The 23,071-nt window shown below is 37.3% G+C and overlaps 5 protein-coding genes across 7 annotated transcripts in view; 3 read left to right on the forward strand and 2 right to left on the reverse strand.

The window, feature by feature from the left end:
• Positions 1–12: 12 nt before the first annotated feature.
• On the reverse strand, positions 13–1,923 carry LOC18050743 (peroxidase 42). Its single transcript, XM_006449663.2, has 4 exons — positions 1,618–1,923; positions 1,274–1,462; positions 945–1,110; positions 13–793 (listed from the first exon to the last, which is right to left on the reverse strand). Exons 1-4 carry the CDS (start codon positions 1,849–1,851, stop codon positions 375–377), a joined length of 1,008 nt encoding a protein of 335 aa, XP_006449726.1. The 5' UTR covers positions 1,852–1,923; the 3' UTR covers positions 13–374.
• A 2,033-nt stretch (positions 1,924–3,956) lies between these two features.
• On the reverse strand, positions 3,957–10,333 carry LOC18050744 (tRNA wybutosine-synthesizing protein 2/3/4). Of its 3 annotated transcripts, XM_024190455.1 has the most exons (9): positions 9,556–10,331; positions 8,567–8,969; positions 7,112–8,308; positions 6,844–6,973; positions 6,200–6,435; positions 5,630–5,765; positions 5,116–5,192; positions 4,868–4,974; positions 3,957–4,761 (listed from the first exon to the last, which is right to left on the reverse strand). In XM_024190455.1, the coding sequence occupies exons 1-9, from the start codon at positions 10,220–10,222 to the stop codon at positions 4,655–4,657; spliced, it is 3,060 nt and encodes a 1,019-aa protein (XP_024046223.1). In that variant the 5' UTR covers positions 10,223–10,331; the 3' UTR covers positions 3,957–4,654. The 3 variants fall into 3 exon arrangements, with proteins under 3 accessions (XP_024046223.1, XP_024046225.1, XP_024046224.1); XM_024190457.1 differs by lacking the exons at positions 3,957–4,761; positions 5,630–5,765 and having other exon boundaries at positions 4,882–4,974; positions 9,556–10,333; XM_024190456.1 differs by lacking the exons at positions 3,957–4,761; positions 5,116–5,192 and having other exon boundaries at positions 4,891–4,974; positions 9,556–10,332.
• A 695-nt stretch (positions 10,334–11,028) lies between these two features.
• Positions 11,029–13,565, forward strand: LOC18050745 (pentatricopeptide repeat-containing protein At1g11710, mitochondrial). Its single transcript, XM_006449665.2, has 2 exons — positions 11,029–11,265; positions 11,491–13,565. Exon 2 carries the CDS (start codon positions 11,528–11,530, stop codon positions 13,502–13,504), a length of 1,977 nt encoding a protein of 658 aa, XP_006449728.1. The 5' UTR covers positions 11,029–11,265; positions 11,491–11,527; the 3' UTR covers positions 13,505–13,565.
• Positions 13,566–14,069: 504 nt separating this feature from the next.
• LOC18050746 (ATP synthase gamma chain, chloroplastic) lies at positions 14,070–15,749 on the forward strand. Its single transcript, XM_006449666.2, has one exon. The coding sequence runs from the start codon at positions 14,323–14,325 to the stop codon at positions 15,427–15,429; it is 1,107 nt and encodes a 368-aa protein (XP_006449729.1). The 5' UTR covers positions 14,070–14,322; the 3' UTR covers positions 15,430–15,749.
• Positions 15,750–18,900: 3,151 nt separating this feature from the next.
• Positions 18,901–23,071, forward strand: part of LOC18050748 (starch synthase 3, chloroplastic/amyloplastic) — a 9,771-nt gene continuing 5,600 nt past the window's right edge. Inside the window, exons 1-7 of the mRNA XM_006449668.2 lie at positions 18,901–19,059; positions 19,226–19,478; positions 19,842–19,905; positions 20,016–21,347; positions 21,674–21,888; positions 22,121–22,391; positions 22,791–22,855. Of these exons, the coding sequence (XP_006449731.2) occupies positions 19,359–19,478; positions 19,842–19,905; positions 20,016–21,347; positions 21,674–21,888; positions 22,121–22,391; positions 22,791–22,855 (2,067 nt within the window). The 5' untranslated portion in view covers positions 18,901–19,059; positions 19,226–19,358. The remainder of the gene's footprint in view (positions 19,060–19,225; positions 19,479–19,841; positions 19,906–20,015; positions 21,348–21,673; positions 21,889–22,120; positions 22,392–22,790; positions 22,856–23,071) is intronic.

Below are 23,071 nucleotides of genomic sequence, written 5' to 3' on the forward strand. Positions count from 1 at the left end.
GTGAGAGAGAAGTTTATTGCCATTGGCATGAATAATCAATTATCATCATTGTATAAATCCATGCACCATACACCATCACCACCATCCATGCATACATACATACATACATACATCCCACATCTACATTGCCATTACTAAATACTAATAACATCATGCTCACACCATCGAGGACAAGGAAAGCCTAGGCTTAAACATTAGACAGTACATCTAAGGAACATAGTAGTAGTAACACGAACATCTTACAGGAAACAAACCCATCTAGAAAAACCATCTTATTGGGAGCTCATCTCACACTCTTTTCTTCCTCATAGAAGAAACAAGGAAGAAAAATTTGGAGCTATTAACTTGTTGCAGCAGATACAGCTGTTAGCTAGCTAGGACTTGTCGTGGAGCTTGTTGGCAAGATTGCAAACCTTTCTGATCTCACCCTTTGTACCGGTGAGAGGGTTGTTCTCAGAAAGGATAGTAATGGCTCTTGAAAATTCCTTGAAGAAGTAGTCTTGACTCTTGGCCATCTTCTTAACATAAGGTCTTGTCCTCTTGTCGGTGGCTAGCTGATGATCAACCATCATCAAGCCCTTGCTGTCCAATATGTTCCTATAGTAGTTGTTGTCCAGCACCATGGGTGTGCCACGGTCATTCCTCACATACTGAACAGCCTTGGGGTCTGGGATTGCATCAGGACACTTATGGAGCATATGCGGAACGTGGTCAGGGTTCAGTGCAGGGTCAACTTCTGGGTACAGACGGTGCACCAGCTTCACACAATGAGTTCTGCCAACACTGTGAGATCCTGATGAAATAGACCAACAGTAGTAATTAAGACCTAATAATTGTTATTATAAATAATCTTAAATTACTTCTTTTTAAAGTTTAAGAAACTCGGTCGTTATATGCTTAATAGTCGTAATCGAAGCATAGATTAAGGGGAAAAAAAAAATTACCTAGCAGAGCAACAAGTCCAGGGGCGTCAATGCCAATGGCTGCAAACCTCTCAAGAACAACAGACATGCTGTCATTGTGATCTGGGAGATACTGCTCAAGTATCTCTGCTCTGCTTTTTCTACCATCTCTTCTTCCTGTCTTGAGAGGAATGTAAGGGCCTCCAAGCTGAAACAAGTTTCAGACACCATCAGAAAAATCTCATACCCATTGTCCATTTGGAGATCTAGTGAAATTTAAAAAAAAAAAGTGTTTTTTTTTCTTTAAATAAAAAATAAAATACAAAAATTGAGTGATGAAATGGTGGTTAATTAAAGAAAAAAAAGTGTACCGCAACAACGCCATCTCTACCGGACAGGACAAGAATATCAGCACAGGAAACAACACCAGGGCACTCTCTTTCAACAGCTTCTTTGATGTTCTCAATGTACCTGAAGTTCCTCATACCAAAGCTCCTGTCCATTTCCTTCTCAGACAAGGTCTTTCTTGTCGAGTCCAGAAGCAGTGAAGCATCACAAGACTATGCAAACATGCAAAGAAAAGGAAGGGTGGGTGGGAAGCAAGCAATTAATTAGCAGCATATATCTACAGAGCACGTAAAATAAAGTAATAAATATTAAAAAGAGTGCATGTATTATAATTAGTAATATATATGATATATGATAAATTAATTACCTGGACAGCACAGTCATGGAAAATGTTTCTAAGCCAAGAAAATGCAGTGTTCTTGTGGCGCTTGTACAGAAGCTTAACTTGTTCCTTGATAATGTCCTCGGCCTGAGGGCATGTATCCTTGTAAAAATTCATAACAAGACCTGGGTCCTCTTCATTTTCTGCCAAAGCAGACCTCAGAGACACAGCTGAGAAGGAAAGCAAAGCTAAAAGCAAGAAGACAGCTTTCGTACCCATTGTCTCTTCTACTCTTCACTCACTAAAGGTGACCAACCTTGGTTTAGATCTCTCTTGATCCTTGGCAATACCTCTCTTAAATAAATAAAGAAGTGAGGGCCACTTTGGAATGGACAATAATAAAATATGACACAGTTGGGATGGTTATAAATTGAAGTTTTTCATTTATTGGGGTGATGACTCAGATGCTTTTGACCATGTGTAACATTTATTTTTAACCTCATTTTGTGTCGAGGGTTGGGAACCCCTTGTTTTGAAGTGAACAGAAGATGCTGAAAGCAATAATGACTCACAAAACTTTGCTGTTTTGGCGTCAATAAATTGAGTTAGGGTCTCGCTAGCACTTGATCCTACGGTCTTAGATGCATGCTCATCGATCCAGACCTAGACTAGAACTAGAAGTTCTCGTGAGGAGCCTTACTCAAAAACAAAATGGCATGCATGATGATTAAGATTTCGGGCAGCAGCGGGCAGTGAGTGAACATCAATATATGGGATGGGTCCAAAAACATTTATGACTCTGCCTTTTTCTTTCTTTATTGGATTGGGACTTGGGAGCATGATCAGCCACTAGCCAGCCTTAGAAATTGAAATTGAAATTGTAATTGGATTGCTAATTCTACTCTTTGTTTTCCTTCCGCATTCCTGCGACCGACACTAGTTGAAACATAACAAAAGACAAACAAACAAACAAGAAAAGAAATTAAAAAAAAAGAAGAAGGAAAATTAGTGATGGGAATGGAGGTTGAAACAATAAATTCATCCATGGCCAATAGCTAGCTGCTAGGTCTTTTGGATTTTTTCCTTTTTATTTTTTGCTGGAATTTATTTGTGGAAGCAGCTTAATTATATGTTAATGAATAAGAGTTAGTTCATTGATTAAAAAAATTGCTTCTTTTGAGGGTGTTGCTTAAATTTTGTCAAAGCAGAGGAAAAAAAGAGCAGCAAAAATAATACCAGAAAAAGGTGAACAAAGCATCTCTAATTATTTACCGAGTATGTAGTAATTTTGTGTACCTTGAAAGGACCAGTTAACCAACCGTTTAAAGACACTTAGCAGAGGGGCGTGACTAGAACTTTTTTTTCAATAATTTTGGCAATTGTTGTTGTCTAATGTTGCCCATTTATGAAAGCAACAAATTTCTTGTGAAATATTTATATAGAAATGCGCTTTCAATTTAGAAGTGAGATGCAAATGCACAGCTCCAATGATGATATAACATATACCGATATTGCCAAATTGGTAGATAAGAAGTTCTTTTCTCCGTGCCACTCAATTTAATAAGCCAAGGGGGTAAAAGGGTTTATTAAATATGAAGTAACGTAATGAAGGCATATGGAATCCGAATTGTTTACAAGGCAATAATACATTTTTTTTTTTTCTATAGACTGATTTGGAATTAAAGAATGACAAGTTGTTTATTCGGCTTAACAACGGCTTTGACTTAATTTCGGAGCCAAGCTCTCTTCAGTTACCCGCAATGCCCTTCACGATGCCTGATTTAGTTTACATTGGAGATGAATTAATGAGCCTCTAATTTTATTGGTTGTTAAACTAATAATAACCCAATTATGTTCTAAAACTGATATCAAGAGAGAGGACATGCTCTCAAGTTCTCAACTCGATTACCATGCTAAGTAAGTTGGGTTCACCACTGAAAGTTGATGGAGTTTTTGAACAAGATGGTATTGCTAAATGGCAAAGCGGCATTAGGGTAAAAATAGTGAGCCGAGTCAGGTGGAAGGAAGCCAACAAAACTGGCCACCGACACTTGAGTATCACTATTACATCACCAGTGCTGTTTGATTGGCATGCAATTCTAAAATCTTCGCCCCGGCCCTACTCCGTGGCTGTATCTTAATCAAACCTTGGAGTATTTTTTTTGGACTCCATTAATTCGTTGCCTCTTTTCTGCTTTGAATAAAGTGCTTCATTAAAAACCTATTTCTTTATAAATAATTAATCAATTAATTAATAATTTCTAGTATAGATATTCTCGAAAGCATGAAATCGAATCACCATTGCATAAAGATCCACAAATATGTATTAATTAGTCATTTAATGTAAAACCACGCCAGTTTATCTGTTACTCATTTTTAATAAAATTATGATTTCTCTTATACATAGACATTACCTGATGATAAGTCACAGCAAATGTAAAAATACCCGTGGGCCATTCATTCTTTAAAATAAAAATAAAATAAAAACAGGGGTAAATCACGCAAATTAATTCGGGTATAATTAAATAACTAGCCAAAGGGGAATATTTTCACTTGGACCCGGACCACCCTGAGGCTTCGAGGAAAGTCCAAAGATTAAATTCTTCAATACACCCCCGCTTTCTTTAGTCTTTACGAAGTGGAGGCAATGATGATGATCACAGTACACACAAATAACTTATCTATGGAAGCCACACAAGTACAAGTGGGCAGCAACAAGAACAACTTCCAACATTTTTCTGTTTTCCCTATTTGAAATTTCATCGTACCCTCCATGAACTTAACTGATGTCAAATCTATTACATATGCTCCTTTTATGTGTTACAAACAAAATTTTCTTTCGTGAGTAACAGTTGTCATTCATCATCATTTTTACCAGTTGGGTCCTATATTCCAGCATTCTCGTCTGCGGGACCCAAAGGAATTGCAGGCTCTCGACGATACCTTGGCACTGCGATATCATGACAATAGTGGATCCGCTGAGGACTTTCCATGTGAAAATAACCCCCAGCTCCTTTTATTTCACAACATTGTGCTGACAGGCAGACTCATTCGTCATCCACAAGTAACTGCATGTTTCATTTTATGCTTGGATCTGTCTGCATCTAACATCTGCAACAAGATGGCGAATATGGGGTGCATACCATTTAACTCTTTCAATATGTTCAAGAGTAACTTCCCATCTATGACCTGCAAACAACCAATGTTGCCCTAGGTATCACAATCTCCAAGCCATGGTGGAAGTGACCCATAAAATGCAACATTTAACATGTTAGAGGAGTCATGATAATAGTACCTTCAGATCTAGCAATTTCATATATTGATTTTGATACATGTTCAGCCCACAACTTCTCCTCAGAATCCTTCACATTCCCGTGCACATGTAATGTTCCCCCCTCACTCCTGCATTATCAGTTACTAATTAAAATAGAGACAGGAAAAGTGGGTAATAGAGAAATATGGAAACCTTGAAACGACTTTAAAGAGCTCAAAAATGTTTAATTGCATATTCAGATCAAGATATTTATAGTTAGGATACAACACCTTAATGCCTGTACAGCAGTAACCCAGCTATTCTCACTTGTTGGAATAAGACCAAGACAGACCCGATTGGCAACTCCCTGAAAGGACAATGATTGTGGTGAATCACTCACGGTAATCCTGAGATTAAATGACATGCTACCTAGGCTATATGATCCAATTGAACAAAACCAGAATGCTATTCAACACAAGAAAATCTGGGTCTTCTACGTTGAAAGTTAAAATCAGGACCTAGTGTCTGCAAATGTAAGACCAATCTAAACTAAATCCATACAATTTCATAGAGGATTTTGACATGGCACCCATCCATTAATCAGCCCCGACCTTATACATTATTAGCAGACAATCTTCCATAACCAAGTTGTTGTAAGCTTAGTCGATCCATGGATTACAAATATTTCTAATCATTTTTCTCATCATCTTGTTAGGGCCTGGAAAGAAATTATTCCGGTTTAGCTAGTAAGTGTGATTATAGAATAAAAGTAATACACTATTTAACAGAGAATAATGAACATACTTTTGGGGCTGTAAACCGGTTATCCCCTTCAAGTACAATACAGTGATCAGAAACAGAATTGGCCTGAAGATTATGTTTAAGTGCCTCAACAGCACACGGATTCCATTCACAAGCATAAACTAGCCTTGCTTTCGCCCTGGTTAATCAACATGATCATCCAAAATAAACACCAGCAAAATATAAGAATGATCAACCAGTTTAAAAAATAGTAAGATGCACAATGTAAATACCCGTATTAATTAAAGCTCCTGGATCATAAAGTTTCAGAAAAATATGTATCTACGGGAACCATAAAAGAAATCAACATTGCTTAGCCTGTCCCTAATCACAATTAAATTGTACATTGCTGGAGACAAATAAGAAAACTCTATTTGGAAGCAATAACCTCCCAACTTCCATCACCTTAGATTCAACACATGAGAGATGTCTGGTCATAAAAGACTGATGATATGAGTTCACCAAAACTTATAAGTGCGTGTATGGTACTGTGGGAGAGAGAAGTCCTAAGTTCACTGAAATTATAGAGCTTGGCATTAATGAAGGACTGAGACAACAATGATTATACCATACCTGACAAGGAATGGCAGCACAAAATATCCAATACCAGCAAACAGATCCACAATAACTTCATCTTTACAGTCTAAACGGGCCATACGAAGCTTTTCAGAGAGATTTCCCCAGGAGAACATGCACTTGGTAGCATCAAAGGAATAGAGAATACCATTCTCACAATGTTTGACCCAACCATTATCTCCAACAAGAATCTCCAAAGCACTATCCCTCGTTCCAGTCGGTGCAACTCGACCCTTAGGAAGTTTCAACAAACTGATGTAATGGATATAGGATCACAAAAGTTCATAACAGCAATTAGAGGCACAAAGCAATTTTAGTGAGTAAATTTCACTAGATTTACTATGACGTACCCTATCTGAACACAGTTTATGACTTTCTAGCTTCCTGAATTTTTATTTACAATATAAAGGAATAGTTGAATAACATATCATAATTTTTTAAGCTGACAGCAAAAGGTAAAATTATATCAATGCCATTCTCATTTATTATGTACTTTGATAAGTTCAAGAAATGCATATAGAAAAGAATGTGATGTGAATTTAGAAATGAACATGATTTGGAAAAATGCATTTAAATCACTTCAAAGGCAGGCATCAGCAAGCTCAGCATAAGCTTTTATGTAATACATGCAAACAGCTTACTTGACGAGCAAGACGAGAAGTATTAAGTATCTTGGCAACAGCAGGCCAGAGCTCGCCGCCAATTGAGTCCCACACTGGATCCTTGAAGGATGTCACTGGAAGCACAACAATATCCCCCAACCGTTCCCATCTGATGGAGACAAAAGATGTTAACAATTCATGGCCATTAGATCCACATAAAGAACCATAAATTTTTGAGAGAATGATCATATGTCCCATCTTAAGTAGACATACAACTACCGAAGAAGCAAAGTTATGAGGAACAAACCTAGATGGTAGCTGCTCTAAAAGCCTCGCTGACAGACCTTTTTGCTCGATCAAAGAGGCTACAGCTTCAGTCATTGCTTTAAAGGGAGACTTAGGAGCTCTTTTGACTTCAACAGCTTCATCCATCTGTTTAGTGGCACCACATTCCTTAAGAAAATGCAAGGCTGTTGCACAGGAGGTTTCAGCGAGCAACACCCCTCCTGTATATGGTTTAGACAAATCAATAGTATTCAAACCTTCTGATTCACCTCCAGAATGAAGCTGCTTTTCTTGGAATATAGCACAAAATTTTTCAGTCACAGGAAAACATATACGTTTTCCATCCTCCTGCTGATGAGGCTTCCTTCCAAGATCTAACCATCCAAACTTCTTCAAAATGTCCTTCCCAAACTTTGCATACTTTTTATCAAGTTCCACTACCCAGTGTGAAGCAGCCATCTGATGCCCATCATTTACAGGATGTTTAGCCTCAGAATTGAAGTCAGAACTTTTAGTTAAAGTCTGTGTGTTCCCGAGTTCTAAAGCTTGGAAGTTAACATTCTTTTCTCCTGTTACCCCTTCATAATGGTGAGTGACAAGCTTTTCTCCCGTCTCAGGAGGCATGTTACAGTCATCTAAAGACATAAGTGGTACAGAGGACAAGTTGATTTTCACTGGCTCACTGAACTTTGTTCCAAAAGCATAGCAAGCTGCACCACCACCAATCATAATAAGATCATCGTCAACAACGTTGGCTGTAGACCGTACAAATAATTCTTTGCACACATAATTGAGCTTCACGTGTTTCCAGATATGGAGCTGGAGATCAAGTAATGACAACTCTTGATAATTTTGTCTAACTGGACAACCCCCAAAGAGTCCAAGATAATTTTTGTAAAGGAACATTGTGTGGGAGAACCTAGCATGTGGACTTCTTGCTGCTATATCTTCCTTCTTCCATAAGCATGCATGAACATCAAAAGTGTATAAGTCCCCGAGGGCTTTCTCCCCATTGTACCCTCCAAACATGTATAACCGAGAACCATATGCCAACATTGCGTGAGAATGACGGGCGCATGGCCTTTCCCCATTAATTAATAATTCCTTCCACTGCAGGGTATCAGTGTCGAGCACATGCAAAGATGAAAAAATTGTATCATTGTTAAGTCCACCAAATACATATATCTTTGAGCCTATAACAGCTGCAGCATGTCGATGCCTGTATAGAATACATATAAAAACACATGGATAAAAAATTAAGAACAAATTGGTATAGATCATAATGTGGACAAAAAATTAAATATCAATAATGAGATATGAAAATTGATGAAGACTGGTAGAAGGAGGATGTACTAATCAGCTTCCAAGTACCAAGATTGATAATTATCTTCTATAATAATATATGTAGCATGCACTATTATGCCAAAACAACAAGCATCAAACAGAGGTAGGAGCATAAATGCGATGAAGAAATCACCTGGGCTGAAAGACACTGCCAGAACATTCTAATAAAGTCCATTTACTCTTAGCCATATTGAAAACCCACACATCACTCAGTATGTTCAAAGGATCAGCCCTGCCTCCGATAATAAACATGTGGTCTCCAACCAAAGAAGATGTGTGACCCAAGCGTGGAGATGGACTGCCCTCAGTGTGAATAGCTTTTATCGTTCCTTGTAATGGATCAAGCAGCAAAAGATCATTTCTACGTGCATGTCTTCCCATACCCCCAAAACCACCAAATACAAGAATCTGAGAGTCATTGATCGAGTTTCCAAGGATGCAAGCAGAATGACCCCAAAGGAATAGCTTCTCCACAGGTTCACCAGCAATCACTATCCGGCTAACTGATAGACCGCAACTAGGAACTCCTGGTGGCCCTGTCAATGATTCAAAGACTCAAACTTGCTGTCACATTAAAAGGAAATGTCTCCTGCAATCAAATATATGTTAGTATGTAATAGCGCTGCTCAATGAATGTACACACAAGACTCTTATGGTTCTTGCATCTTTGCATTCTCTTATACACTCTTTAAGGGTTCTGTTAGTTTATTAACCTGCGAACTCAAGCTCACAACAAAAAGAGAAATATAAGAATTAAAACACAGATGGCACAAAGTTAACTCCGGTGAGCAGGCCAGTAGCTTCAATTTCACACTCTTGCAAGAATTTTACGAGGAAACACGCTCAACATGTTATTGTTTTAAAACATTTGTTCTTTTGACAAGTTAACCAAAACTCTAGCACAGTCTCCATGGTTCGTCATTTCTATATCTTAACACTACCCTCATGTAACACGCATTCCATCAAGAAGTCACATAAATAAGAATACACTACCATGAGTGTCTTAGCAAATTGCAATTGCAGTGCTGTGATATGAAATAAAACAGTGAGCACTTCAGTTACTGCTGAGCTTTCAAAGATCAAAAGTGACGAAGCAGAAGCACAGCAGTTACAAAATATTACCATCAACATTCTTCTTCAGATCCCCGCGATCCTGGTGTTCGTCCTTGCTGGAAACAGAGGAACCCACCATAAAATTAAAAGCTTGCAAAAAACCGTCAATCCTCCTGCTATTAGCTTCCAATTTCTGATTAGCAATCCCAACAAGAAACCTCACATAATCTTGGGACACTAAAACGTTGCCACTCTCTCCTAAGGGAACCTCAAGCCTCAAGGAACACCGTATCCCAACAATAACGCGCTTCTTGACACTCGTGACCCCGCTCTCCCTCAACCCAGAAGATACCGCGATAGAAACCAAAGCCTCAGCCGACTCAACATCCCGGCACTCCACCGCCACAATCAACGGCTCGAAGCGGAAAACGAGCTGGTCCCGAGTGGGGGAGGACGGAGTTGAGTGGGTGGGGAAGAAGAGTAGGGAGAGGACGGAGTCCACGTCAGCCGGGTCGTGGGTGATGAAAAGCCACGTGCCGCCTTTGGGTTTATTGACGGGGTGGGAGAAAATGGAGACACGGCCGGAGCATGAGCTGGTGGTGTAGTAGTTTGGGTGGCTGTTGATCGCGTTCAGGAGAGGGATTATGGGCGTGTCTAACGTGCCTTTCGGCGATTTGTCTGTCGCGGACGACCTCAGTGACGCTAGCGTTGCTGCTTTTCGTTGCTCGAACGACATGTTTTCCTTCTTTCCTGTCTGTGGAGAGCGAATAGCCGAGCGGGCAAAACCCTCGTTAACTCTCCCTCTCCCGGGCGGTACTTGCTGAATGGCGAATTGAGAGCGGCAATTTAGACATTTCGTCAAGCCATGTTAGGACCCTTGCTTTATTAAATTATATTGAATAAGGTCACAGCCTATTCATTTTCGGCACATGGGTCCATAACAAAAAATATAGCCTCCTCTCAACCTCAACTAACATGGCTAGACGAGTTTTTGAATTAAGGATCTTTTAAAATATTTAAGTAAGGGATAATTTAAAAAAATATAAGAAAAATATGCATTCTAATGTACTATAAAATAAAATAAACTTTTTAACACTCTTAAAAAATTTCTCTTAAAACTCATTTTTAATTGCAAATACTTAAATAACGTTATGCAAATTAATTCATCTATTGTTTCGAATGGTTATTCATTTTAATACTTAAATAAATTATTCTTTAAACAAATTTTTTATACCCACATATTTTATAATTTATATTTTTATCTTTAATTTTAATTGAATTTTTTAAGAAAATTATAAAAATTAGAGTTATGAGATAGAAATACTATAAAAAGAAAAAATTGAAATAAATTCAATATTTTAGGATTTGTATATAATTTAAAATGAAGTATTTTTTTGACAAAATTCTATAGAAAGATGGTTAATTTTAATATATATGAATTTATATTTTATGAAAAGATATTTTAGAAAATAAATTCAAAAGAGCGTGATCGTTGTCGTTGTCTTTTCGAAGGGGCTTTTCGTATGGCCCACTAAACGAAGTGTCCGTTCAAACCTCTTGGATCCAAACCCAGACAACCCTAAACCCGTTGAAGTTGATTGGGTCTTGGCGTGGGGCGTCTCACGCTAACATGAAGGTGGATTCGAAGGACAAGTAGATTAGTTAGTTTCTGGCAACAGTTTGTGCGAAAATTGAAACCGGTTTCCTGTCTTCCCCCCCAAAATCAGTTAAGCCGCTACTCTGTTTCTCTCTTCTCGTTGCAGGAAAGAGGCTTCGAAGGTAGCCTGTTTCAGTCTCTCCGTTTCTTTGTTCAGTTAAATTTCTGATTTTTATTTCTCTCTTCGCTCCTAACTATTACTTTAGTGTTCTTTTGCATGAGAGCCACTAGGGTTTATTGCTCTGTGCAATTGTGATTTTTGTATATTCAGGCCTGTTTACTCCACTTTCCCATTATTAGAAACTTATACTGAACCAGGTTTGCTCTCTTTTGCTTCTTCATTGCAGAGACTGTTTCATTTATGAATTGGGTTTTGAGCATTCTATGTTTTCAGCCTTTTGTAATTGTTTGTACAAAAGTAACAGTCCTTTAAGCCGAGCGTTTCACGTGGGTAAGCAATTTGCTAACCCGAGTACCGAAGATATTGTTTTCAGAGCAATTTGTGTAAATTTAAGGCAAAGGAAATGGAAAATTTTGGAGCAAATGGCTCCAAGTCTCACAAATTCATTGGTAAATCGTGTTGTTTCCGAGTTCCGAAAGTCACCCAAGTTAGCTTTGGAATTTTACACTTGGGTTGGAGAGAACAACCGCTTTTCACACTCATTAGAATCTTCTTGTGCTATAGTTCATTTGTTAGTCAATTGGAGGAGATTCGATGATGCATTGTTGTTAATGGGGAATTTAATGAGTGCAAATAGTGTGTCCCCATTGGAATTTCTGGAAGGTTTGCTTGATAGTTATGAAATATGCAAGGCTACTCCGGCCGTGTTCGATGCCTTGGTTAGGGCTTGTACTCAAATTGGAGCCACTGAAGGTGCTTATGATGTGATTCAAAAGTTGAAAGTGAAGGGGCATTCAGTTTCGATTCATGCTTGGAATAATTTTTTGAGTCATCTTGTGAAGTTAAATGAGATTGGTAGGTTCTGGAAACTGTATAAGGAAATGGTGTCTTGTGGATATGTTGAGAATGTCAATACTTTTAACTTAGTTATTTATGCACTTTGTAAAGAATGTAAACTAGAAGAAGCATTATCATTGTATTATAGGATGTTGAAGAGTGGCATCTGGCCAAATGTTGTTTGTTTCAATATGATAATTAATGAAGCTTGCCAGGTTGGTGACCTGGAATTTGCCTTGAAGCTTTTTCGGAAGATGGGAGTAATGTCAGGAGATAGTGTTTTGCCCAATTCAGTGACACACAATTGTATCATTAATGGCTTTTGCAAATTAGGAAGAGTAGAATTTGCTGAAGAAATCCGTTATGCCATGATTAAGGCTGGAATTGACTGTAATGTAAGGACCTATGCAACTTTGATAGACGGGTATGCAAGAGGAGGGAGCTCAGAGGAGGCACTGAGGTTGTGTGATGAAATGGTGAAGAGGGGCTTGATGCCTAATACTGTGGTTTACAATTCAACCATTCATTGGCTTTTTGAAGAAGGAGATGTGGAGGGAGCTTTGTTTGTATTATCTGACATGATTGATAAGCGTATATGCCCTGATCAATTCACTTACTCTATTCTCACAAAGGGGCTTTGTAGAAATGGATGTGTGAAGCAAGCTTTCAAATTACATAACCAAGTTCTAGAGGAACACATGGTAGGAGATGCGTATTCATACAATATCCTTATCAATTATCTCTGCAAAAGTAATAATTTAGCAGCAGCAAAGCAGCTATTAAGCAGTATGATTGTTCGTGGCTTGATTCCTGACATTATTACTTATGGTACTTTGATTGATGGGTACTGTAAGGGAGGCAATATAGAAGGTGCAGTTCAGGTTTATGAAAATATGAAAAAGGTGGAGAAAAAACCCAACTTGGTAATATACAATTCCATTATAAATGGCTTATGCAAGGATGCATCTCTAGATGCTGCAAAATCTTTGTTAGAAGCGTCGCAGCGGATAGGTTTACTTGATGCCATAACCTATAACACCTTGATAAATGGATGTTTCATCAATGGGAAGATTGCCGAGGCATTTGCTATGTTTTCTGAAATGAGAAATGTGGAGATTGCAGTTAACAAAGTTGGCTACAATATATTGATAAACTTTTTATGCAAATTTGGGTGTTATCAACAAGCAAGAGAGCTTATGAAGGTGATGATTCTGCATGGCATTATTCCGGATTATGTAACATACACTACTCTTGTTACCAGGTTTAGTAAGAATTGCAGTCCAGAGGAAGTGATTGAATTGCACGACGACATGGTGCTCAGTGGAGTAAGTCCTGATAATCAAACATACGATGCCATAATTAGCCCTCTTCTTGGAGAAAAAAGTGCTGAGGATCAAGTTTAACTGGATTTGCTTTTCAAATGTTTTGCGATGTATCTAATTCGTGGGAAAGGAAAAAATTAATATTGCCATTTATTTTGTTTTCAATTGCATTTAATTAAATGAATAGAGATCTTAAACTCAGATTGTTATATTGCTCATCTCTCTTTTAAAAAAAAAAAAAAAACCCTTTTCCCCTCTGTTTTCTGTGCCTGAGAGTATAACTTTATGACTGCATGGTTGCTGCGCCCATATGATCCATACATAGTTCTTAATTTTGGAGTGGACAGATATCCTGCAAGGTGCTCCTGTCTGTTTACTAATGTTGGAATTGACAATCCCAAGAATAATTGTGTCGGTGTCAAATTCACCCTCATTTTTCTTCATTTTGCAACTTGTTTTTCATTTTCCAGTAAGGGAAGGATTGATATAACAACCATTGCCATTTGCAATGAGAAAAACAGAAAATATATCAAATGGCAGAATTTTTTCTCAAAGCGGCTGGGGGAGTGATCAGGTAATTAGATATTTCAGATGGGCCCCACAATGAAATATTGATTAAAAAAATAAAATAAAAAATGAATTGAATCAAATTCATGTCCCATGCAATCTCCAACGGTCAAAATCCTTATCTAAAAACCTGATCCACTTCCTCCATCTCCCTCCACTCGTTCCCTCTCATTTCCTCCAAGCCAGAAGAAGCATACATGAAAAAAAGATAAGACTTCATGAAACAAACACCTAAAACAAACCAAGCCCACAAAGCGGACTCTCTCTTTCCCTTCTCTTTGAGTGCTTAGACTCTCTCCTTGAGCTCCAACAATCCGTTATCAGTTATCACCATGTCTTGCTCAAACCTAACTGTGTGTCGTGACACTTCTTCGCTCTCTTTTGGCTCATTTCTCAACCCATTTAGGCCTCCTCACAATTCAACCCCAAACAACCCTTCTAGACCTTCATCAGTTACTCCAATTCATTGTGGTCTCCGCGAGCTCAGAGAACGTATTGATTCTGTAAAGAACACACAGAAGATCACCGAGGCCATGAAGCTTGTGGCCGCTGCTAAAGTCAGAAGAGCTCAGGAAGCTGTTGTCAATGGCAGGCCTTTCTCTGAAACTCTTGTTGAGGTTCTTTACAACATCAATGAGCAGCTTCAAAATGAAGACATAGATGTTCCTTTGATCAAAGTTAGACCTGTCAAGAAAGTTGCTTTGGTTGTTGTCACTGGTGATCGTGGTCTTTGTGGTGGTTTCAACAACAATCTTATTAAGAAAGCTGAAGCGAGAATTGCAGAATTGAGGACTCTTGGACTTGATTACACTATTATTAGTGTTGGTAAGAAGGGTAATGCATATTTCCTTCGTAGGCCTTATATTCCTGTTGATAGATTTCTTGAGGGAGGTTCATTACCTACTGCTAAAGAAGCTCAGACTATAGCAGATGATGTGTTTTCACTCTTTGTTAGTGAAGAAGTTGACAAGGTGGAGCTTTTATACACAAAGTTTGTGTCTTTGGTTAAGTCTGATCCTGTGATTCACACTTTGCTTCCACTATCACCAATGGGAGAGATTTGTGATGTGAATGGTGTTTGCGTTGATGCTGCTGAGGATGAGTTCTTTAGATTGACAACTAAGGAAGGAAAGTTAACTGTTGAGAGAGATGTTGTGAGAACTGAGACTGCTTCTTTCTCACCCATTTTGCAATTTGAGCAGGACCCAGTTCAGATTCTTGATGCTCTTTTGCCCCTCTATCTAAACAGCCAGATCTTGAGGGCTTTGCAGGAATCCTTAGCCAGTGAGCTTGCTTCAAGAATGAGTGCCATGAGCAATGCAACTGATAATGCAATGGAGTTGAAGAAGAACTTGTCTATCGTCTACAACAGGCAGCGCCAGGCCAAAATTACTGGAGAGATTTTGGAGATTGTTGCTGGTGCCGATGCCTTAGTGTAAAGAATTATCCGGGGCTTCTCACATCTTACTCAATTGTCCATCTTTGTAGGCAATTTTACGACTGTTTCCCTTATTGATTCAAATATGCTTGGTTTACCAGGAGTTTATTCAGAATTTACACTTTTTCACTGTAATTCTCAGCTAATAAACTTTGTCCACAAATGAGAAACTGGCACTATATCTTGCAACAGAAGAGCTTTCTACTTATATTTGTATGTTCTACATGTTTTCACCCCGGCTAGTTCACTTGTAAACTACTTGCATAATTTGGATGGATATGTAATTCCAGGCTCCCTTGGTCAGCTCTTGGATTTTGTCATTGTTACCGTAAGTAAATCACAGGTAATTCTTGTTTATATTACATTTGATTCACTCTAAAAGATTCTAGTCTGAAATTGTTCTTGCCATATATATATGGGGTGTGTTGACCAATTGAATCTGAACAATGTTATTAGCAGGAAATGTCTTCTGCTTCGTTCAAACTTAGACCCATTTGAATCATAGAGAAGGTTGAAACAAATCGAAATTCATTGATTACTCGAGTAGATTATGCTTAGTATTACGCATTATGAGAGTTCTCCGCAACCCTAATTGGTTAGCAGTAAGTCTGCAAGCGTGATACGACTTGCATATCCATATGATACCTAAAAGAAATTGAGAATGTAGATGGTATTGACGTATGTGAGTATATCAAATTTAGAATTCTAAACATGAAGTCATTTATGCAAAATTAATTTATTCTTTCTGGTTACAGAATCAAATAACACTTGGTGTCGTTCAGAAGGATCCTAATCCTTCACGTTAATGAAGATGTGCAAACCAAGTCATCGTTTTCGCAAAATCAAAATGAAACGCAAACGATGCAATTGCATGCGCATGCTTAACATGTAACACAAACCAGAAAATTCACAGGAAAAAGGGAGATATAATAGCAAATTAGCAAATTGAAATAAATAAATAAAAAAGCTTCAGTAGAAGGATGGCAAGCATCTGATTCTGACCACATACAAGGGTCAAGTTTGATGAGAGAAAACACAGGCGTAATAGCCACGAATTTCTTAGTTACTGAACATTGATGACTTTTGTTGATTCTCAGACCAAAAAGCGTGGGATATTTGGATCGGCACAATATTATACCTTTGTTTCTTTGTCTCCGCAAGCCGAAGAATTATGTGGCCATATGAACAAGTCATTGTCGCCCGACTTTGCAGTGATCTTGTTGTTTCTAAGTCGATGCATGCAAGTGCCCCTGGTTTCAATTACCTATATAAACCTCTTCTTCCTCTTTGTTACCACCTGCTTCGTATCACTAGATTAATTTTATTGTGAGTGTATATGAGAAACAGAAATATTGTGACTCGTTTTTGTGTAAAAAAGTGGGGTGGCAGTTGCTGAATAGACAAGGTTTGTCTCAAGTTAATTTCTAATAAGGTAAACGCCCCAACATTTGGCTAATGCGAAGTTGTTTATGGGTTTTATTAATGCAATTAATCGTGTTTATTAATGGGTTATTATCAAACTTTTTCCTATTCTTTTTAAGGCAGCAAATTAGTCCATAAGTTACCACTTGTCTCAAGTTAGTCTCCGCCATCCAAGTCTTTTACCTAAATTTAACGTTATATAGTTAGGGTTAGTTTGTTAATGTTATTATGTTATAACTCTTAAAATAATTGTTGTCAACTGTGCTGCAAAATAATGGTTGTTAACTGTGCTGCAAAAATAATCAAATGTGAAGAGAATTGGTTAAAAGTTTAATAATTTTTTTTAAAAGTGCCGTGAATTTTGAAAACAGTCACATGTGTTTAGTAAGCCTCACTTTTAAAATACTCTAAGAACGCAAATGACTTAAATCTATAAAATTTATTTACACATGCATTTATAGATATGTGTATATGAAATAATTTGTTATTTCAGTAGTAGTAGTAGTAATAATAATAATTGAGAAGGAGAAAGCAAAAAAGAGAAATATTATTTCTATTATTAGTAGTAGTAGTAGAGAGAGAATGCATGTTTTATTCTTGATAACTGTCATATTTACCACTACATCCTTGTTAGATTTTTAATTTTTCATTTCATCCATTATGTTAAGAGATAATAGAATTTATCGTGAAAATAAGGATAAAACAATAATTGAAAGTGTCATATTTTAAAATTTAAAATAAAACATGACACTTATTGGGATCAAGAAAGAATGAAAAATATAAGTACTCTTGTTGTAATTACATAAGACTAATTCTTTTTATTTTTTTTCCTTTAATTTTGACTCCCAACTTAGAAAATATCATGAAATCTTTAAGGAAGGGTAGAATAATAAATAAATAAATAACAATTAACTTTATATGCTATCTCCTAATGAGAAGGATGAAATAAAAAACTAAAAATGATTAAGAAATAAATGAGGAGTAAGGGCATGTCGAGTAAATGGAATTGGATATTAGTGACAAATTTGAGGCAAGTAGATTAATGATTTAACGTGTTAAGTTCGAAAACTATGGGGATGGTTTTGATAATAAGCAGCTAGATATTTTGAAGTTGATTGAAAAAGAAACGTTTTTTATTTATTTATTTATTTTTTTTTAAGCTCGGATTGAAAAAGAAACTTAACGGTGAATATAGCGTACGTAGCTCAATCTTAAAAGATTTGAAGAATACGAGGTATTATTAAACTCAGAGAAACTCAAACACACCAATGACGATGAGGATTCAGATTCGCATGTATTGACATGAGTGAAAAAGTTTTTTTTCTCTTTTCTTTTTCACTTTTGAAGCAGCTAAACTTTAATAACACCACCAAAGCAAAAACTAAAAGTAATTTTGTTTAGAAAATATTGTCTTATAATTTTATTTTTTTTTACTGTATTAACATTTTGTTTCTTCCTTTCCCAGTCAGAAAATAATGATAAATCCAAGAGCCAACGTCATTTTCACTTTTTTTTTTTTTTTGGCTTTATATGGTTATCTAAATAAAAAATCTCATATATGTTGTTTCATAAAATCATACCATGTATTTTAATTTAAGGTATTCTTGGCCATGTGATTGTGAATAATAAAGTAGAAGTAGGAAAAATATACACTCTAATATCATTAAAATTATTATTGATATGATTGCCATTGAAAATTTTATATTACTAAGAAATAAAAACATGTTGCAAATGCTGCTATCAGAAGAATAATTGCTTTCTAGATCTGTGGGCAAAAGGAAATATTATTACCGCTGAGATGATACTTCAGATTTTACCACACACGTGGACGGTAGATCTAAGTAACAGTAAAATATTAATAAATAATTAACCGGACAGCCACGGGTTAAAACGAACACTTATCGCTTCCTCAACCGACCCCATGAACATTCCCACAAAATGCTAGTTACGTGGCGCCTTCTTATTCGACTGTCAATTCCGGCTTCGATTGCACAACCGGTCGACTCATTACTTGAATATTAGCCTCTTAAAATCATGGCTACTCAGAAACATTTTAAAATTTTGAAATTATCACAAGCACTAATCGCCCACTTGCGCGTCCGCATGTATTAAAATATTCCACCTTGGTCCAGCGTTGATCTCCGAATCAAGTATAACGGAACGGTTGATGTGATGCGATTCATATCAATGTGGAAAGATGTCGAACAGGGTAAGTTTATAGACACTTATGGCTGAGACTTTGGGACTCTTTTTACGTCAGCCTGGCCGTGACACTAGAACTTGTCAAGTTTGTATTTTTATTTAAATTTTTTTTATATTTTTTACCAGTTACTAATATTATTATTATTATTTTTGTTTTCAATGCACAATTATAGAGGAGGAAGATGGGTTTTATGTTTGTGAATTGATCAGTGACTATTTGATTGCTGTGGTGAAAGAGTCCAAAGAACTCAAGCTTCAGTTCAACAAGCAAACATTCTTCTCTTTACTCTTTAATTAAAGCCATCCATGGCAGCTGCTGGCTTACAGTTGCAAAGTTCATTGAGTTGCAGAGCAGTGTCTCAGGAGAGAAGTCTATTCAAGTTCAAACCTTCAACGGGTTCCTCTGCTTTTGTCAAAACAACACAAGTAAGTTGGTGAACGGTGCTTTTCTTGATTTTTTTTTTTTAATTGCTTTTCTCCAGTTCTGTTTTTTCGTTATAGAATTTGCTTATTTATTGATTTTCTATTTGAAATCACATTGTAATCATCAGCATCACATGATCATTTTGTTCTGATACACGCTTTGCTCTTCTGGGTTGCTGATTATATTATTTTTGTTTTCATGTTATGCCTCTGGTTTGTTCATTAAGTCTATTTTGTTTTTAGTTGGGTATTTACTGCTATACTACTTTTATTGATTTGAGTGCAAGTTTACGATTCTGAGAACGACTGTAACAAATGACACTATATGCTGTGCTGAATACTAAATTTTGAGACTTATGCTTTCAGTTTATTACATGGCACAATGGATACTCCACGAGAGGATTTTCTCATAGGATCTATGCTGCTTCAGGTTAGTTGTGGGGTTATTCCTAGCTGAGCAAGTTTACTAGGAATTTGACTAACAAATTTATTACTTTCCATTGCATTTCTAAAATTTTGTTTGTTCTGCCTACTGCATAGATTTTTCAAGGAGGAGACAGAGAGGAGTCTCAACACCAAGGACTAAAGATACTGGTTCTAAGGGACTTACACCGAAAACACCTGTGGGAACAGGCATCCAGAAGAGGGATCAGAAGAAAAATGGTGACAAAGAGGGTTCAGGCACACCAGTATCGGGTGAGTATGGAGGGCCCACCAAGAAGACTCCTGCACCTACAAATGGTGTGGAGAAAAAACCTGCGGTTGAACTTTCTAGGGATAATCAAATTGGGGAACAAAATGTCGATATAACAGAAAAGGAAAGTGAGAACATACCACGAACAAATAAAGATTTGATAAGTGCTAAAACCAGTCAAGTAGTGGGAAATGGAAGTGTGGGTAGAATTGATGATGTGCTTCAGAAGAAAGAAACAACTCCCGAATCAGATATTAAGAATGTGACAGAAAAGTCAACTTCAAAGAGAAAGCATTTGAATCTTAATAAGAGCAATGACAGTGTGAGGGATGAAAGTATTAAGGCTGATATAAAAGCCTCTGAAGATGCTTCCCTAAAATTAAAGAAGGAAGTGGAAGAGAATTTGCGTAAACAGGAAACTGAGAGGCTTGCTGATGAGAATTTTCTCAGACAAAAAAAAATCTTTGTTTATCCCCAGGTGGTGAAACCCGATCAAGATATAGAAGTGTTCCTTAATAGGAGTCTATCCACTCTGAAAAATGAACCAGACGTTCTCATCATGGGAGCCTTTAATGACTGGCGATGGAAATCTTTTACATTCAGGTTGAACAAGACCCATCTCAAAGGGGATTGGTGGTCTTGTCAAGTTCACGTTCCTAAGGAAGCATTTAAGATAGACTTTGTGTTCTTCAATGGGCAAAATATCTATGAAAATAATGATCAGAAAGATTTCTGCATTGCTGTAGAAGGTCTAATGGATGCTTTGGCATTTGAAGATTTCTTGCTTGAGGAAAAACGAAGGGAACAAGAAAAACTTGCTAAGGAGAAAGCTGAACAGGAAAGACAAGAGGAAGAACGGAGGCGAATAGAAGCAGAACACGTAGCTATTGAAGCTGATAGGGCACATGCTAGGGTGGAAACTGAAAGGAAAAGAGAGATGCTGCGAGAGCTTAAAAAAAAGGCTGCAAGGTCAGTTGACAATGTTTGGTACATTGAGCCCAGTGAGTTTAAAGGTGAGGACTTGGTCAGGTTACATTATAATAAACAATCCAGTAGTCTTGCTCATGCTAAGGAGCTTTGGATACATGGGGGTTATAATAATTGGAAAGATGGATTGTCCATTGTCGCTAGGCTTGTCAGTTCAGAGAGAACAGATGGTGATTGGTGGTATGCCAAAGGTATATGTAGACATATACTTCTCAGTTGCTTTTTTCTCCTTGCACTTGGAAGTGTTAACATAGTTACCTGGATTCATTGGGAAAATCTAGATGACTATATTGACTTGAAATCATGTTGCTTATCAGCTGTTGAAAGAGGGGTGTTTTTTTAGGAACAATCTCATATGTCTTTTTGTGAACAAGTTTGACTTTAGAAGGAGGGTTAGATACTTCTATATGATTGTGAATGATTTTTCATTCTTGTTGCGTGCTCTCATGAATAGCCTTGTTTTGGTGCTAGTATTGCTTCTTATACATCATAATATGAGCCGCTATATTTTCTGCAGTTTCTGTACCTGATCAAGCCCTTGTGTTGGATTGGGTCTTTGCTGATGGGCCACCTAGGAAAGCTATTGTGTACGATAACAATAGTCGTCAAGATTTCCATGCTATTGTTCCAAAAAGCATTCCTGATGAATTATACTGGGTTGAGGAAGAGCGCCAGACATTCAAGAAACTCCAAGAGGAGAGGCGACTAAAAGAGGAAGCTGCTCGTGCTAAGGTCAATTATTTGGACTCTGCATCGAAAAACATAGAAGATGAAAACTTTTTCTGATGCATTTCTGTGACAACATTTGGGTCATTATAAAGTCAACCAGCGTATCTTCCCCTCCCGCCACAACCCCCCCCCCCCAAAAAAAAAAGCATGCACCAGTCAAGTTTTCATTTGGTGGGTTCCTTCCAGTACTTCATCTCCTTGTGACAACTCTGAGATATTTCTTCTCTTGTTTCAGGCTGAGAAAACTGCACGTATGAAAGCTGAAACAAAAGAAAGAACGTTGAAGAGGTTTCTGTTGTCCCAAAAACATATAGTTTATACCGATCCTCTTGACGTTCAAGCAGGAACTACTGTGACAGTGTTTTACAATCCTGCCAACACAGTTCTCAATGGGAAATCCGAAATTTGGTTCAGATGTTCATTTAATCATTGGACCCATCGCATGGGTATACTGCCACCTCAAAAGATGGTTCCTGTGGAATATAGTACTCATGTTAAAACCACTGGTGAGTGATCAGTTTATGAAAACCTTTTTGAAAATTGCTGTAAGATTTAGGAACTGTTTAGAGTTTACTTCTAGCTATCTCCTTGCTATGTAGGGGGCTAGGTTTTTCTTTCTTGTCAGAATAAACAAGTGGGTTTTCTTTAATTTTCACAACACATCTCTGAAGAAGTCTTTTGTCATTTTGTGATTTTGTCATCAATTTTTCAGTTGCTTCTTATTTTAAATAATTTCAGGACAGGACAATAAATTAAGTTCTTGATGCATGCATTACTCTTTAAAACTTGTTTTATACATGCGACACGTATCCCCTTTCTTTAAAGTCCATGAATGGTTGTTATAACAGTTAGCTGGTTTTTTTGGTTCTTAAGAACAAGGATGTAGAACTCTTAGATATTTGTAGGGTGGGATAGCATTTTAGATCCAGAAGAAATTAGGCCAGCTTCTAGCACATACATTTTAGGTTGGGTTGCATGGCTTTCAGACGGACATTAATTTAGTAGCTAAATTACTAGGTCAGTGAATCAATTATCTGGCAGAAAATTATGGGGGGGGGGGGGGGGGGCAGCATGATGCCAAATCATATTATATTAAGAGATCTGTCATTCAAGCAAAAAGGCCTCACTGGTTTTGAGGCATTTTATGCAATTTTTTTGAGATTCAAGGATGTGGGGTTTTTTGTGG

The sequence above is a fragment of the Citrus clementina genome, unplaced genomic scaffold (assembly GCF_000493195.1).
Source record: "Citrus clementina cultivar Clemenules unplaced genomic scaffold, Citrus_clementina_v1.0 scaffold_2, whole genome shotgun sequence".
NCBI lineage: Eukaryota > Viridiplantae > Streptophyta > Magnoliopsida > Sapindales > Rutaceae > Citrus > Citrus x clementina.